This window comes from Gigantopelta aegis, chromosome 9 (genome assembly GCF_016097555.1).
Source record: "Gigantopelta aegis isolate Gae_Host chromosome 9, Gae_host_genome, whole genome shotgun sequence".
Taxonomy (NCBI): domain Eukaryota; kingdom Metazoa; phylum Mollusca; class Gastropoda; order Neomphalida; family Peltospiridae; genus Gigantopelta; species Gigantopelta aegis.
In genome coordinates, this window is record NC_054707.1 from 32956119 (window position 1) to 32972514 (window position 16396).

At 32.7% G+C, this 16396-nt stretch overlaps 1 protein-coding gene across 1 annotated transcript in view; it reads left to right on the forward strand.

Moving 5' to 3' along the window:
- Nucleotides 1-16396, forward strand: part of LOC121382364 (cytosolic carboxypeptidase 2-like) — a 121191-nt gene that overhangs the window by 68891 nt on the left and 35904 nt on the right. Inside the window, exons 13-20 of the mRNA XM_041511951.1 lie at nucleotides 709-878; nucleotides 1586-1745; nucleotides 4787-4888; nucleotides 5480-5605; nucleotides 9657-9784; nucleotides 10512-10578; nucleotides 14774-14851; nucleotides 15714-15767. Coding sequence (XP_041367885.1) covers nucleotides 709-878; nucleotides 1586-1745; nucleotides 4787-4888; nucleotides 5480-5605; nucleotides 9657-9784; nucleotides 10512-10578; nucleotides 14774-14851; nucleotides 15714-15767 — 885 coding nt within the window. The remainder of the gene's footprint in view (nucleotides 1-708; nucleotides 879-1585; nucleotides 1746-4786; nucleotides 4889-5479; nucleotides 5606-9656; nucleotides 9785-10511; nucleotides 10579-14773; nucleotides 14852-15713; nucleotides 15768-16396) is intronic.

Sequence of the window (16396 nt, forward strand, 5' to 3'; positions counted from 1 at the left end):
CTCAACTTCATGCATTAATGTATCAATTAGAATGGAATTAATGAATTAATTAATGTTTAACGACACCCCCAGCATGAAAAATACATCGGCTATTGGGTGTCAAACTATGGTATAGGTAGAATGAATGAAAGGATTGTATTTGTCTAACCCAAATAACATCACTCCGACTGTGTTTAAACTTATTTCCTGGCTTGTATGTAATTAAGGTTCAATCATGCTGTCCTGGGCACACACCTCGGCTATCCAGGCTGTCTGTCCAGGACATTGGGTTAGTGGTTAGTGAGAGAGAAATTGGTGTAGTGGCCTTACACCTACCCATTGAGTCGTTAAACTCGCTCTGGGTGGGAGACGGTATCAGGAGGTGAACTCTGTACCTACCAATCTTAAGTCCGATGGCTTAACCACTTTATCGCCGAGGCGGGTCCCACGCATTACTTTTGATTTTTCAAAATAGATCTTAATTACTAGTATTTGAATTGTAAAACAGTGTAGCAGTGTATAATTTTTCAGTATTTACTATGCTAGGTACAAGAATAGAAGAAAACCACTTTTCGTGTCATTAAAGTCCATAATTAAATTACCAGTATTAATAAAACACTAGACTATGTGTTATTGTTATTAAATATTATCATCATTTTATGGATGCAAACACAAATCGTAAATTGGTTCATATGAAAATAAATGTTTTTTGTTACATAATGTTTACAGCTGCTGAGAGATACATTCATCTTCAAGATTGTTCCCATGATGAATCCAGATGGCGTGATTGTCGGCAATTACCGGTGCTCACTCACAGGTCGTGATCTCAACAGAAACTATAAGACTGTGCTCAAAGACTCGTACCCTTCTGTGTGGCATACCAAAAACATGATCAGAAGGTGACAGTGGCAATATGTTGATAGTAGCAGTTTAGTGGCATATTATAGCACAGAATTGTGCCATGTCTACTTTAGGTCACTGTTCACTAAAACAGTTCTTTTTATAGTAGATAGCTGATAGCCTATAATTATGTGGTGTTTTGAATGTTCAAATGGGGCAAACATGTAAAAAAATAAAATTACCAACATGTTCATATCTGGCAGAAAGTGTCAAATTTCGTATATAGGGGTATTTTGGTCTACTAATTTAAAAAAAAGTTATGCATCCAAGAAGTCTGACAGACTGGTTAGCCACCATCTTGAATTTAAAGATAGTCGCATTTACAGAACATTAAAAAAAAGCCTAATTACAAACTAACAGCTATATAGTACAAAAAAAGTGAACATCTTTTTCACATATCTGCCCCATTAAAACAAGAATAACAAAAATAAAAATGAAATACCTACAATGATCTTTCTAGTAAGACGTAATTACTGCTCATTATTTCGGTGGCTAATGTTTTTTAATGCACGTTTTCATAAATGTTACTTTTCAAACCATATCTCACCAGACTTAATGTTTTATATTCATATTAACAGTTACTGTTAATATGAATATAAAACATATAAAGTTTCTATTTAGTTAAAGAGATTACGTTTTCACTTGCACTTTACTATTACCTAGAACACTAAAAGTAATGGATGGGTTTTTTTCATTATAAAAATAGGTTGTTGCAAGAGAGAGAGATAGTTGTGTATTGTGATTTGCATGGACACAGTCGGAAGAACAATGTCTTCATCTATGGCTGCGAGAACCGCCACAATCCTCAGCGCCGTCTGCGGGAACGGATATTTCCTTGCATGCTGAACAAAAATGCACCAGATAAGGTGAGAATTATTATTATCATATGATCTGCCACACTATTATACATGTGACACTCATGTAGTAAATGTTGTAATGAGCTTGTGTATAATTGTCAGGATAGAATGTTCTCGCTGCGGTAATTATTCTCTCTTAAGAGTTAAATAGACTGTGTTGGAATCAGTCGATACATTCTTCCCCAGGCTCCATATTCATAAACATACTTCAGTTAATGTATGATACTTATCTATGTACTTTAAGTATGTATTTAGGTAACATACATTGACTTAAGTGTGTTTATGAATACGGAGCCTGGTGTGTGGCTTGGGGTTCAGATACAAACTCCATGTGGGTTTCAACTTCAAGCCAGAAGGGCAGTAATGTTTACTGTCACACATCCACTATTTCCCCCCCATCCCAGTTCCAACTCCGCCCCAGCATATAAAAGATATCCGATTGAATAAAGCCTAACTTTTGTCTCAGTATGTCATGATAATCATGATAGAATGTCCATTGTTCATCATCATAACAATATCATATAGTATTAAGGGCGGAAAACATAACTCCAGTTTTCTTCAAAATAATGCAGCATTTTCATTGGGAATGGATGAATGTATGTTTAATCCTATGGAGGCTCAAATTTTTACAAATTATTATTTTCAGAATCCTCATTTGATATTAACTTAAAGGAGACCGGACACCAAAAGACATGTAGTGTGTAATGGATTAAGTTAGTGTCAAAGACCGCATTACTCTAACGCCCGGCTCGCTGCGAGGCCCCGGTCAGCTGCGCGTCTTAGGTTTGGGGTAAAAACAGAAGTGGGCGGGATTATGCATAGATCTGAACGAAACCGAGGCAATACGTCATCGGTGAGAGTTACCAAGCAATACCGGTACACGTGTTGATTCTTTGATTGTGCCTTTTAGTCGTCTTTTTTTTTTTTTGTCTCCTGGTTTATCGGAAATTTAATTTACAAGATAATTAGTGTTATTATATACTGTCGACGTAATTATATGATGGTTAACTGCACAGTGTTTAACTGCAACAATAACAGCAATGCATCCCAAGAAACGGCCAACATCATGGTTTTGATTTGCCAAAAAATTGAAAGTTGTTTTAAAACATGGACGCATTATTGTCGTCGAACGGGCTTTACACCAACTAAATACAGCAGGTTATGGTACATTTACAATGTGAACATTAAAACAAGTATGTACTTAAGATATACATTAAATAAAGGTATTTCAATTTGTTCACATACGAATATTTAAACTTCACATTTATTTACCTATAATTACCAAATTAATTTTCACCGACAGCCCATAACGACTCCATACTAACATCTCTTGATCTAGTTGGTTTGTTAACCTTATAACACAACACCTTCAAAACTTGAATTATTACGTTAGTTAACAATGTTTATAGTCAGTTCAGTATATTGTCATTAAAATTAAAATGCTAACACTTTGGCAGGAACAACATATGTACTGTGGCCAGAAGGAATGATGGTTTGTTAGTTTTAAAGTTAATGTCGATTATTAAAGCATAATAAAATTGTACTTTTCAATGCTTTCTGTATGTCATATTAAAAATACTCTACACCAAATAATTATTTTAATACCTACCCTGGGTTTCTGCCAGAGGGTGCGGAGGGTAAACTTACATGTATGTACTAAAACATCTCAGATATTAATGTATGTATGTATATATATATATATATATATATATATATATATATATATATATATATATAATTATATATATATATATAATTATTTTTTTCGATAGATTATAGTAACATAATTGCTGTTTAAAATTTATAAAAGTGCATGAAATAAAATGTTCAATAAAAAAAAACATTTTAAACCAATAACCACCCAATATACTCCTTTGAATATATTTAGTTTTTACATGCCCGTAGGAACGACTTGGGGGGGGGGGGGGGGGTGGGGGGGGGGGGGGGGGGGGGGGGGGGGGGGGTGGGGGGTGGGGGGGGGGGGGGGGGGGGGGGGGGGGGGGGGGGGGTCACTGACGGACCGGGTATAAACTCTACATCAGATTTTGGTTACAATGGCAAAAATTAATGTGATAAAGAATGTGCAAAGTAGTGAACATTTAAAACATGCATTTTCATCCTAGAGTGTGTGATGGAGAACAAGCCCCTAGGCCCGCCCCTCCCCAGTTGCTATAGGCCTGTTGTATTTTATATTAATAAATGCAAAGACTACATAATAATATTGTCGATAAGACATATTAGTTGTAAAGTGATTGTCAGTATGTGGCAACACTATACTATTTTCCAACATTTCTGTGTTTCTGTACCCGGCTGTGGACAGTTTCCGCAGACTGGTAACACATTTTCTTAATAATTAAAAATACACGGTGTAACCAAACACATTAAAACTTGGAGGGTAACTAGTTTATAAGAGAACAATTTTTTTTGTTAAATTATTATATCTTGCTTTGGTGAGGAGGGGACACTTTTTGCAAATTTGCGAAATCGGCCTATGGAATATCCACTGACGTGTCATATTTACATCTATGCTGAACAAGATTTATGATGAAATATTATTAAATTTTGTGTGCTTTTCTTCTAATTAGGTCCATTTGCTTCAGTTTACATTAAAAATATCATAAAAAAATATGTTTTAAAAAATGCTTGTATGCTAGTCTATGACCGTGTGGCTTCCTCGTCTTCGTCGGCAGTTGATTCATCCGAATTTTCGTCTAAGACAACATTTCCAGGATTAGGGACACTCTCTGATAAGTGGTTCAAACTGATACGGTTTGATGCCATTAGCACAAGCTGGACACAATTCTTCGTCACTCGAATCGCTAAGTTCGTCCATGCTGCTTGGTAGTTTCTTCAGTTTTCCTCTCATCGATGACGTCACGGGTCTAGCTCATCAAAAAAAAACCCAACCAAGACTGGCACGCTTAACTTAGTCAATAAGGGGAGTGTGGTAGTTGCGTGTTGTGGTTTATGACGGCAAACAATTCATTACGCCATATATATGGTTTGGTGTCCGGTCGCCTTTAATTATCCTTTTCTAATTCCTGTTTCAGTTCAGTTTTGATCACTGCAAGTTCAAAGTTCAAAAGAGTAAAGAAGGAACTGGAAGAATTGTCATGTGGAACATGGGCATAATGAATAGCTACACAATGGAGGTACGTAATGTGGTCAATTATTTAGTATGTTTCAAGCAGAGTGATTTTTTTTCCTCATTTTTTGTCATCTGCTGGTCTAACCATGTGAGAATATAGGTTTAACCGTGTGAGAATAAAGATTTTTACCTCCATCTTTCTGTCTGTCCGTCCTTATTTCTGTCCTGTCCATCCGTCTGTCTGTCTGTCTGTTCCACATAGTTTTCCAGACTTTTTGCAATGCCTCAAGATGTATATGTACATTTTATACATAGCTTTATCATGTAGTCTTACAGATCATGTTTAAGTTTCATGAGAATATACCCATATATGTTTTAGACAAAGTTATGGCCAGATCAATTTTGACTTTCATGGGAATTTACCCTTTTTACACAGAGTTATGGCCCTTGAATTTAGGAGATACAAAAATTTGTAGGGCCTTATAGGGGACATAATTATATTGTTTAAACAATGCTCTCAGAATGTTTGTTCTTTTTATAAACTACAGTCTGCAAAGACAGTTTTAAATCATGTCGGTTTCTCAGTGGTTTGTTCCAATTGAAACCCAGTCAATGTGTACACTAGTAATTTGTTTATTAATTAAATAATTCCCAGGCAACATTCTGTGGGTCATCGCTAGGAAAGAAGAAAGGTTTCCATTTCTCAATGGCCGACTACGAGGCCCTGGGATACCATTTCTGTGATACCCTACTGGACTACTGCGATCCTGATAACAGCAAAGTAAGGTTTCTGTTTTCTATATTGGATGCTGTGGGGTTTTTCGCTTGTGTGATAAGTTTTATATTCTGATTCATGGTTGCCTGTCAAGCTTAACTAATCCAGCATATCACATATTTGGAGTGTATTTTTATTTCACAATAACAATTTCATTCTTTAAAGTTTGTATTATGATTCTCATTATATTTGTTGTTGGTATGTCATAAGTAAGATGCTGGTGATTATTCTAAGAAGTGTCTTTAATTCATTAAACTCTAATATTGTGTTACACTATGAAATTGCTATAATAAGCATATTTTTGTTGGCATTGAATTTGGGGATTTTTTTTTTTTTTTTTTAAGGATTCCACTAAAATCATGGAAATGACAGTATAGATATTTTGGAAGTTCATCTTATGACCTTATGCTTCAGGGCCTTGTTCCATGAAGTGATCTTAGAGCTAAGATCACTTTAAGTTTATAAGGTAGTTATGCACTTAAGGTGATCTTAGTGCTGAGAACACTTATTGGAATGAGGCCCTGATCCACAATCATGGATTTGTGGAAGCATAGAATCTTGTTAAATTTGTAGACTGATTTATATGTAAGCTATCTGGTTATTTGTGCATCATTTGGGATGGGTTTCAAATTCTTACATTTATCGTATTGCATGAAGTTCAGTGAATGAAAACTGTGTTGGTATTGTTCAGTATCTAATTTTATATGTACACTAACTGTGTGATGGTGTGATTTATTCATCAACTGTTTTCTTGCATCAGCTGTTTAATATTATTCTTTGTTGTAAATAGCAACTAAGAAATTTTGCTCTCCATTGTGTGATGTCTTGTCCGGTGGTGACAGAAACCTCTCAGTTGTTATGGACACATTTCACAATATTGTATACATAATCTCCAAACTGGTAAACATATTTTGTTAGCCCAGTACAGAAAAGGAGAAGAGAATAAAATTGGTTTAACATGTCTTTAACATGTTGGCAAAATCGAACCTGATATAAAGCAACAAAAAAAACAACCAAAACCTGGTATAAAGCAGTCATGTGAGAGAGCATCTTGAAGCTGTTAAAAAAAAAAGGAAGAAGTGTGTTATTTAATGACAGACTCAACATTTTTATTTATTGTTATATAGCATTAGACATATGGTTATATGGTTAAGGACCATACAAATAATGAGGAAACTCCTGCTTCCTCTTCATGGGCTACTCTTTTTGATTAGCAGCAATGGATCTTTTATATGCACCAAAAAAAGAAGAAAAAAGTTTGTTTTGTTTAAGTTTGTTTTGTTTAACAACACCATCTAGCACATTGATTAATTAATCATCGGCTATTGGATGTCAAATATTTGGTAATTTTGACATATAGTCTTAGAGGGGAAACACACTACATTTTTCCATTAGTAGGATGTATACTACCAAATCAAATCCCATAGACGACAATAGTAACATATGTGACTAAAACTCCTACCTGCAGCGTATCAATTGACATAAACGCCACGGATATAAATACTACCACCCCTCACACTTAAAGTGAATCAGAAAAAATTGGGGGTCAAGCTGCTTGTTTCTGAGATAATGGGTAGCGTCTATGACTAACCCTAGTTCCGCACAAAATTCGAGTACTGTTTTTTACAGGTACCCCATACGTTTCAAGCACAAGGCTACTTGACACACTGGTACTAGATGAAATAAAATTGATATTTTTTTTTACCCAGATGAAACTATTATATTTTACAACCAACACACTCACATTTATAACCAATCACAGGACTTGTGGTGTTCACTTCTCTATCAAAAGTTCGGTGCACCTCGAACTTTGACCCAGCCGGAAGTTATTTGGTTTAGTACTACCAGTAGCAAGGGATATTTTATATGCATCATACCACAGCTTTTGATATATACCAGTCGTGGTGCACTGGCTAGAACAACAAATAGCCCAATGGGCCCACCGATGGGAATCAACTCTAGATCAGGCGAGCATCTTACTACTGGGCTATGTCACATTCCGGTAGGTTAGTTTGAATTAGATTAGGTACTTGACAAGATAGGTGGCCAAATAAGAATGATGAATAATATGTTTTTAAAATTTTTGAATATACTCCTTATGGGTATGTCATAGGCACTGTAAGTATTTGTGGCAGTGTTTTAAAAGTGTGTTCACATATTCTTTAGCTTCACTGCAAATTTCAATTACAGTTTATTACTTTACTATGAATAGATCAATATTCAATATTCAACACTGTTCTTTGAGTTAGTATACTACTAGCAGTTCATCTTAAAAACGTTTTTCATTGAGTAAACCATAATGTTATTTGATTACTTTTGTTCTTTTCTTCCATAATATGCTGAGATTTTTCATCTGGTATTAATGGTAATTTGAACATTCTTTTGTCACATTGCACTTATTCATTATTGAACTTTCCATCCTTTTTTTATCTACTATCCTATCTTTTAAAAAGTATTAATAAAAGTGAAATACTAACGAGCATCATAAACATTTTGATTTACTAGGTGGGAAAATTCAGTTTATACATAAATGTATTTTTAAAAATAATTACATGTTAAATGTTAATTACTATATTTCAGTAAATTTCAAAAATCATTAATCAAATTACAGTATTATGCATTTCTGTTTTTAATATTTAATAGATATAGATACCTTTGAAAATAAAAGGGTTTTTTGGGGGGGGTTTTAAAACATTTAATATATTCTTTCTCCAAACAAAACAATATAATTTACTTTTATTTGTGCAAGATGTATTTATTTCACTGCTTCATTATTTTTTTATTTCTTTAAAGCCTGACACTTTCACTTACAAGAAATTATTATTTGTAATCAATTTCATTATATATCAGGATTGTGCTCATCCTTCTTACCTCAACAGAAATGTTTCCCATTTCCCTGACATTTAATTTCTTCTTATTATATCCACAAATGATATCTGCATGTCACAAGAACTTATATTTAAAAAAAAAAAAAAAGTTTTTAAAGATGAATAAATTGCATATTAATTTATGTTTGTAGATAATTTAACATTGTATTGTCATGCATGCACATGTATTTGCTGTTACATGTATTATCAGACATACATGTATTTGTAATGGCTTGCAAAATCAAGAAAATATGTTAATGACTTGGGTCAAAAGAAATTAATTGTTGGTGGTTACACAATGTGAGGGCAAAATTGTAATGTTCGGGTTTTAATGTTTTCTAGTGAAGGTTCTGTGTTAAGTGCATGCAGGATATAACTTTAAATATTTAGATTTATATTAGGTATTTCTAGGATTTTGCATGTGTATCTATAGTTGTTTTGTTTTGGGGGTTTTAATTTTATACTTTGCATGTTTATGTTGTCAAACAAAAATCTTATTTATTGTTTTTAGTATTTAAACCATAGATACAAATAGTTTAGGGTACAGTTTATAGCATTTGTTTGAATTCTGTTCAGCTGAACAGAAACAAACTGGAATGTTCAATGGCATTGAAACACTTTGTTTAATAAGTGGCCGTTAGGTTTCTTTCACATGACTATTGTGATACCTAGCCTAGTCTTAGAGAGGAAACCTACTGTTACCACACAGCTTACACCAGATTGGCTATACATATTTTTAAGTGTTTTACAAGACACATAAAACTTGATATACCAGTCATGGTGTATATATTGGAAATAATCTAACACATTTAAACAAGTGGTGTGATTATATAATTTGCATGCAATAATTAGTGTTCCCTAAATAGTTTGAAGTAGTAGGCGTTTTGTCAGTTATTTGACATTTCTTATAGTCAAGGTTAAGAAAACTTGTATGTGTTTTATATATTTATTAAATAAATAAATGTTAACTGGGTATTTTCAATTTCTAGTTTTTTATACAAAATAATACATTTTGCCTTGCCTATGTGGATGAAAATAATAATAAATATTTGATAAACCTTAATATACTAAATATAATTGACCTTTTGAAATTTCTTGTATTTTTTGCATTTTTGGATTTGACCACTTGAGATTTGTGAAGGATTCAAATAATGTTTATCATTAACTTTTTTTTCTTCTTTTGTTATTAGTGTGTTCATATTCTTTCCAACTTGGAGGACAAACTGCGAATGGAGATCTTAGCCAAGATGGAGAAGGAAGGATTGAGTCCTACCGAAGAAATTGACTTCAGTGACTATTCATCTGACCTTGAATCAAGGTTACTACTTTCTAATGATTAGAATTTAACAATTTCATTACTGCACAAAACTTGGGAAAATATCCAATATCATATCTTAGAGTCTTTACTCTGTGTCCTGTTATCAGATGACATTTCATTCGGCCGATCAAAGCACTGCTGGAATAAATCTGCCAAAAGCTTGAGTAATTTGAAATGACTGTTCATGACAGTGTATTATTTGAGCATTAAATGGTTTTGGTTCGTGTCATGTTTACTAACAGAAGATAAGCCAGAGTGAACAGTAAAATCAGATTTTAATCATATTTCAAACCATATTTAAAAATCATTTCACAAATGATCTAAGCTTATAGTCTTAATACCTTTTTAATACTTGTATTAACTTTTATAATTATACATGTACATCTATATATTTGTTCTGAATACTAAAAGCCACAATGGATACTAACAACCCATGGATGCTAACAATGTATACTCCTATGTTAAAGTGACATCATTATTTGTGTATCTTTCTCAGCAGTGTTCACACTGTTTGAACTCATAAGTGCCATGAAAAACATAAACATGAAATTTCATATTGTAAACAACGATAATCTTATATTTTTCCATAGTTTTAATAACGAACAGTGTTTAGAAGCCATTACTGTTATGATTTATTACTGCTGAAAACCTAGGAATAACTGGATATAGAAGATTATGAAAATGTCCAGCATTATTTATTCACGGTGCTAGTTTTACTTACTTTCAGTGATGGTGGTTCAGACAGCTCAGTATCAGATGGGCCTCCAGTTCAATTCCAGCTTCCTCCAGCTAAAGTAAGTTTCCATTACTGGACTTCATAGAACATGTACTAAACAGCCTGCATTTTAAGTTATTATACTCAACAAAATTAATTAAGGGTCAGTGTTGTTATATTGTTTCAGCACGTTTTGATCACAGGTGACTTCCAAACATTGTTTCAGTCAAATCTGAAATGTGACAGACAAAAATCTTGCACATGGTGGATTTTTAGTGTATTTATAAAAACTACCAAAATGCACATTCGTCTACGAGTTGTTACATACATTGATTTTTGTCAAGTTGTCGGCTATAAATTAATACATAAATCAGTAAGTATTAATGTAATGCAACAATGTTGACACTACAAAGGATGAAACTGTATTTTTTACCATATTTTAAAAACAAATGCCAACAATATCTACTGAACCTTACTTAATTGTGTTGAGTATACTTATTTCATGAGAGACAAATAGACGACACACTGAAAAAGCCTGTTTTTCTAAATTAAATCTGAAATTAGTATGAATATGAGAGAAAAAAATAATTACGTTAATGATTTATCTTTATCCTGCTGTTGTAGTTGTCAATGAACTGTACAAAATTTGTAAATTAAATACTGAAATATTGCGGGGGGGGGGGGGGGGGGGTTCAAACCAATTTTATTAAATACTTTATATAAAAATTGCCTTATCTTTTGTTTCATAAACAGTTCATAGAGATTTTACTAGAATTGAAAGAATTGTTTGGAAAAATTAAAATAATGGGTATTGAGCAACTGCAATATCAAATTAATTGAGATGCCAAAATATATTACCATTCTAAGTTAGATATATCAAACCACATTCTGTTTTCTAGTCTTGGTGCAGTTAATTTGTTGATTTTTAATATTTCAGGATACAAATCAAGTATGGAAATTTTGTGTCAAGTGTTGTTCATATTAACTGATTTTGCAATGTGTTTCATAGTTTTTTTAAATTAATTTACTGAAAGCATTCTAATGTGTGTTGGTTATGTTAATAATATACAATTTAAAAAACTTTTGTTAAAACAAAATAAAACAGTTTACTTATGCAGAAGGAAATCTGATCTTGTTTTTGATACAAAATAAAACAGTTTACTTATGCAGAAGGAAATCTGATCTTGTTTTTGATACAAAAAGAAAGTGTAAACTTAGTAATATGATCGATACACATGCTACAAGTTTGAAGAAATATAATGTCCCATTTTTGACAACGCTTTCAATTGTGTTATCAGTACAATGCAAATACATTTTTAACAACCTAAAGCAGAGGTAAAAAGATAAAGTTTGTTTTGTTTAACGACACCACTAGAGCACATTGAATTATTAATCGTCTGCTATTTGGATGTGAAAAATTGGGTAATTCTGACTTATAGTTTTAGAGAGGAAACCTTATTACATTTTTTCATTAGTAGCAAGGAATATTTTATATGCACCATCCCACAGACAGGATAGCACATACCACAGCCTTTACAAGTGGGCTATATCCTGCCCCACAGATGTAAAAAAAAAAACATTTATAATAATGTTCGAGTTTCTGTACATATCAGTTATATCTCCTTAAAATATCTGCTATATTTCCCAGGCTGTTAGTAGTATTAGGTTCACAGTTTAACATATTCACACATTGATTGCTGATGTTGGGTATTTGCACATTTTCACTCACTAATGTTTGGTTATTGTGTGGGGAAAAAAAAGAAAGATGAAATATTATTACTTTGAAAGGTATATAACAAAGATTGGTTTCATGACACAGGAGAAAAAGCACTTGCACGTCTCCAAGGGTGGATCAGTGAGTCGTGGTACTTGCAACTGCTTCAGTTCCAGGCCATCGGTATCCATGTACCTATTAATCTGTATTCTAGTGCTAGTGGGTTGCTGTGGTACTCAATGTTTTTTCATAGCTAGAGTATTGAATTGTGTTTTGCTAGAAAGTGTTAAATGTGGTACTTTCAGTGGGTTGATGTAGATCACATGCTCCATGGCAGGTATATAAAAAAAACTCCAGTAGGTGCTGTCCAGGACATTGGAAAGTGAATACGAACGTTTTCTGGACAGACAGTCCATGTAGGCTGGCACATTATTTGCCTAGGACAGTGTGCTTGAACTTCTAATGGATCCACACATGGACATAAATTATTCTTATTATCATATGACTTGGTGGAAGAGATATAACCTGCTCTTGTAGTTACACAGGGTCTCATGGTAGCTTGCTGTAGAAATAGTGTTGTATGTTTGAGCCAGGATTAAAATTGTAATCTTAATTCCACTAGCCTATTTTATTAACTTGATTTTGATGGTGACAGTGCATGATTTTTTTGTGGAGATTTATAGGAAAGAACTTAATTCTGCTTGTGGGTAATGATCCACAACCCATTGCTTAATCAATGGGGGTTTGTTTTGGCACTTTTGTTTTTCTTTCTTTTTTTCTTCTTTTTTTTGATAATGAAAGAAGAACCCCAGTACTATCATTTACATGTAGACTAATCATTCCATTTGGTAGCAAGAGATCTTTTAAAGACTCTGAATAAAAGCATCTATAGTTTTCATGGTGTTCAGGGTTTTTTTAGATCCTGAAAGACTAAAATTCAAATAGTTTTAAATAACAACACAAAAACCACATATCTTGTTTCAGCAATTGAAGAACTAAATATTAACACCTGAGAATTGAATTTTATATGTTATGTAAACTAGACCACAAATTAAGTTATTTTAAATGTGCCAGTAGTTCTTATGTGGCAAAAACAGTAATTTAAGTAGTAATTTAAACATAATGTCTCATTATTGTTGATATACTTTAAATTAGTATTGTTCTTACATGTGCACATCCATTATAGAGATATCTATTATATTTAATGTGTGGTCATTTGTATTGTGTTTGGTGATAACTAGATGGTAAATGGTTAAAACTATATTTTGTTTTATTACAGTCATGGATTTAATGTTATATGGGAAAGATGTACATATTTTATGATATAATTATCATGCAGTTATAAAAATATATTGAATGTTAGTTATATATTATACTATATTGTATATTATACAAAACTATACAATGTCATGTAGCTGGATATACATGTAGGTGAAGTTGTAAAATTGCATTTTAAAGTTGCAATGAATGTATTTAATTATCATGTGTTTGTTACAAGTATATAAAGGATTAAACTAGAAACAAATAGCCCATTAAGTGAAATTCAATATGAAATGAAGAAAAGGCTTCTTCATAACATTGTTTAATGAGTGGCATTAGTGGGTGGTTTTAAATTATGTAGACACAGATAATAGCATCTGCCATGGCTTTCGTTATACCACTGGTGAACTGTTTGAACTAAGACATAAACCAAATGGCGTGGATGTATTTATTACACAGAAAAACAAATTTAAAATATTTGCAGTTAATATTCTAACTTATTTAGTATAACTTGTTTTTTCAATGTAATTTCTTAGTACGGTAACGCATGGTAGGTTTTTGGTAGCCGTACTGAATACCGTAGATCCTGAAATTAACACGTCCCTTAAGTTAATGCGAGTGACGGTGGGCAGACTATAATGCGACACAAAATTCATGCGAGAGGCCTCCCTTTGAAATACTACTTTCCTAACACACGTCTGTGTATTTTTCTGTTAACTTTGAGTTACAGGTCTTTTCATTGACACCAAGACACTAACATATCTGTGTACACATTAATTAATCAGTTTAGTCCCAAATGTTTTTTTGTGAGATAAACTCGAAACAAATTTTTCCAGCAATCATTAACATAACATGTAAATTACCTAAATATGGCTAAACATTAACATACATGAACCATTACAACTGTATCTTCCTTGTCTGTGAACAGCGATTTTAAAGTTATCATGAAAGTAAAATTCACCCGGTGGAATGCCGACAAAGTTGAAGCAAACTTAAACAGTAAAAACAAAGAACCGGTTGACTTCAGGATTAGCGTGCTAAAACCCATTCACGCACGATAAATCGTGTCGGCTTTTGACAGGGTGGCCAAAGACCAATTTATATCTTTGTTTTGTTTTAATAACGTGGGACACATAGACAAAGCATAGAAATAATATAAATGTATTATTAATGCGAATAACACGAGCTCGCATTTTTCGCATTAATATTATGATCGCATTAATTACAGGATCTACAGTAGTTTATAGTGAATGACACTAATTATGTCATACCTGACCATTATATATTTTTTAATTGACAGCCTGCAAAGAAAAAGAAGAAGCTGAAATCAAGAAAAGAGAGAGACAAACAGCTTGTGACAGAGAAGGAACAAAAGAAGGTTGATCAATTATTATTTTTCTAGTGCTGAAATATTACAAGAAAGATTAAGTGTTTCTTGGAAGTTTGTATTATTTCAGCTAAAAGTAATTTGTGTCAATTCTGATTTGATTTAATATTTTTATAAACTCAAGTGCTTTTCAATAAAATTTTATTTTAAAATGTTTGTTTATTTGGCATTCAAGATTCTGCCCCCAGTTCTGGTTGGTGATAAGGCATAGCAAGCTATTAACAGTACTAGCAGAATACTTACTAATTTTGGAGTTAGTTAGGAATGTTCTAGATAGCTGTTATATAATAACAGGTTTTATTTTCAAGAAGCACTGATGATAAAAATAACGCAAAAAACTTTTTATATGTATATATAAAAGTTATTTTTTGGTCAAATTCTGACAAATAATAAATCTCTTTATTTCTTTAACAAATAATAAATCTCTTTATTTTTTTAACATTAGTATAATGATATAGTTTTATAAAAGATTCCCCAATTCATTAACAACAATGTCATTGTTCAAATATCCAATTTTTCACTATATTTACTATTTATAAAACGGTTCTCACTCATCCAAAAATATTGAGTGTCCATTATTTTATTAAAACATATACAAGTAGAATCTCACTGGGTCAAACTCAGAAGGGTCAAATACACCACAATGATCCAACCAAAAATGAAGTCCTGTGATACACACCGAATGGTTGGGTCGAACTACCCGATGAGTCGGAACACTTTCTCAATCACTGATGGGGTTCGAGCCAATGGAATTCAACTTATTTTTGCATAAATAAAATGTTGATTTGAATATTAAATAACTATTTTAAATACATGTAATATATGCTTCATCTTAATATTTATGTTTGGTTAGGAAGCTCCTGTTGACAAGAAGTCTTCAGTTGGTGCACAGACAAAACCAGAAAAGGTTTGTAATAACAGCAAAACTACTCAGATGTTTTTTTCTTGTTTTTCATCTTGCATTCACTCTCACATTTGTCTTTTAACATGATGTTGCCTACCAATTCTCATAAATAGGAAGTGAACCTTGGAGACAACGTGTGTCAAACATTTTGTCTCCATACACCTGTCATTTTCTTTATTGTAACCTAAAAACAAAGTTAACTATTTTGAAAACAAAACTGTACATTTGAATTTTGAATTAAATAGCAAATAAATAGTCATTTTGACAATAGAAAATTATACGTACAATCATTTTAACAAAATCAGGATCCAATTAAGCTCAGAGGTCTTTGGTTTTTAAAATATATGGAACTCAAAAACAATTTACATCAATTTCCGATGTCTCGTAATTTAACTGTTTCAAAATACAAAAAAAACAAAATCAGTTTTGGTAGCATCGAGATGCTGGGATGGAAATGAGGACTAGTGCATTTGCATGGATTGTTATTCTCTTTACTTTTCACCCTTTTACCATTTCATGACTTATTAAATATTTTTGCACCAATTCATAACTTCTGCTGCATTGGAAATGTTTAATGCAATTGCATACTCACTTTTTCAATTCACTGTTGCATGTGCATGCGTTGCCTGTAT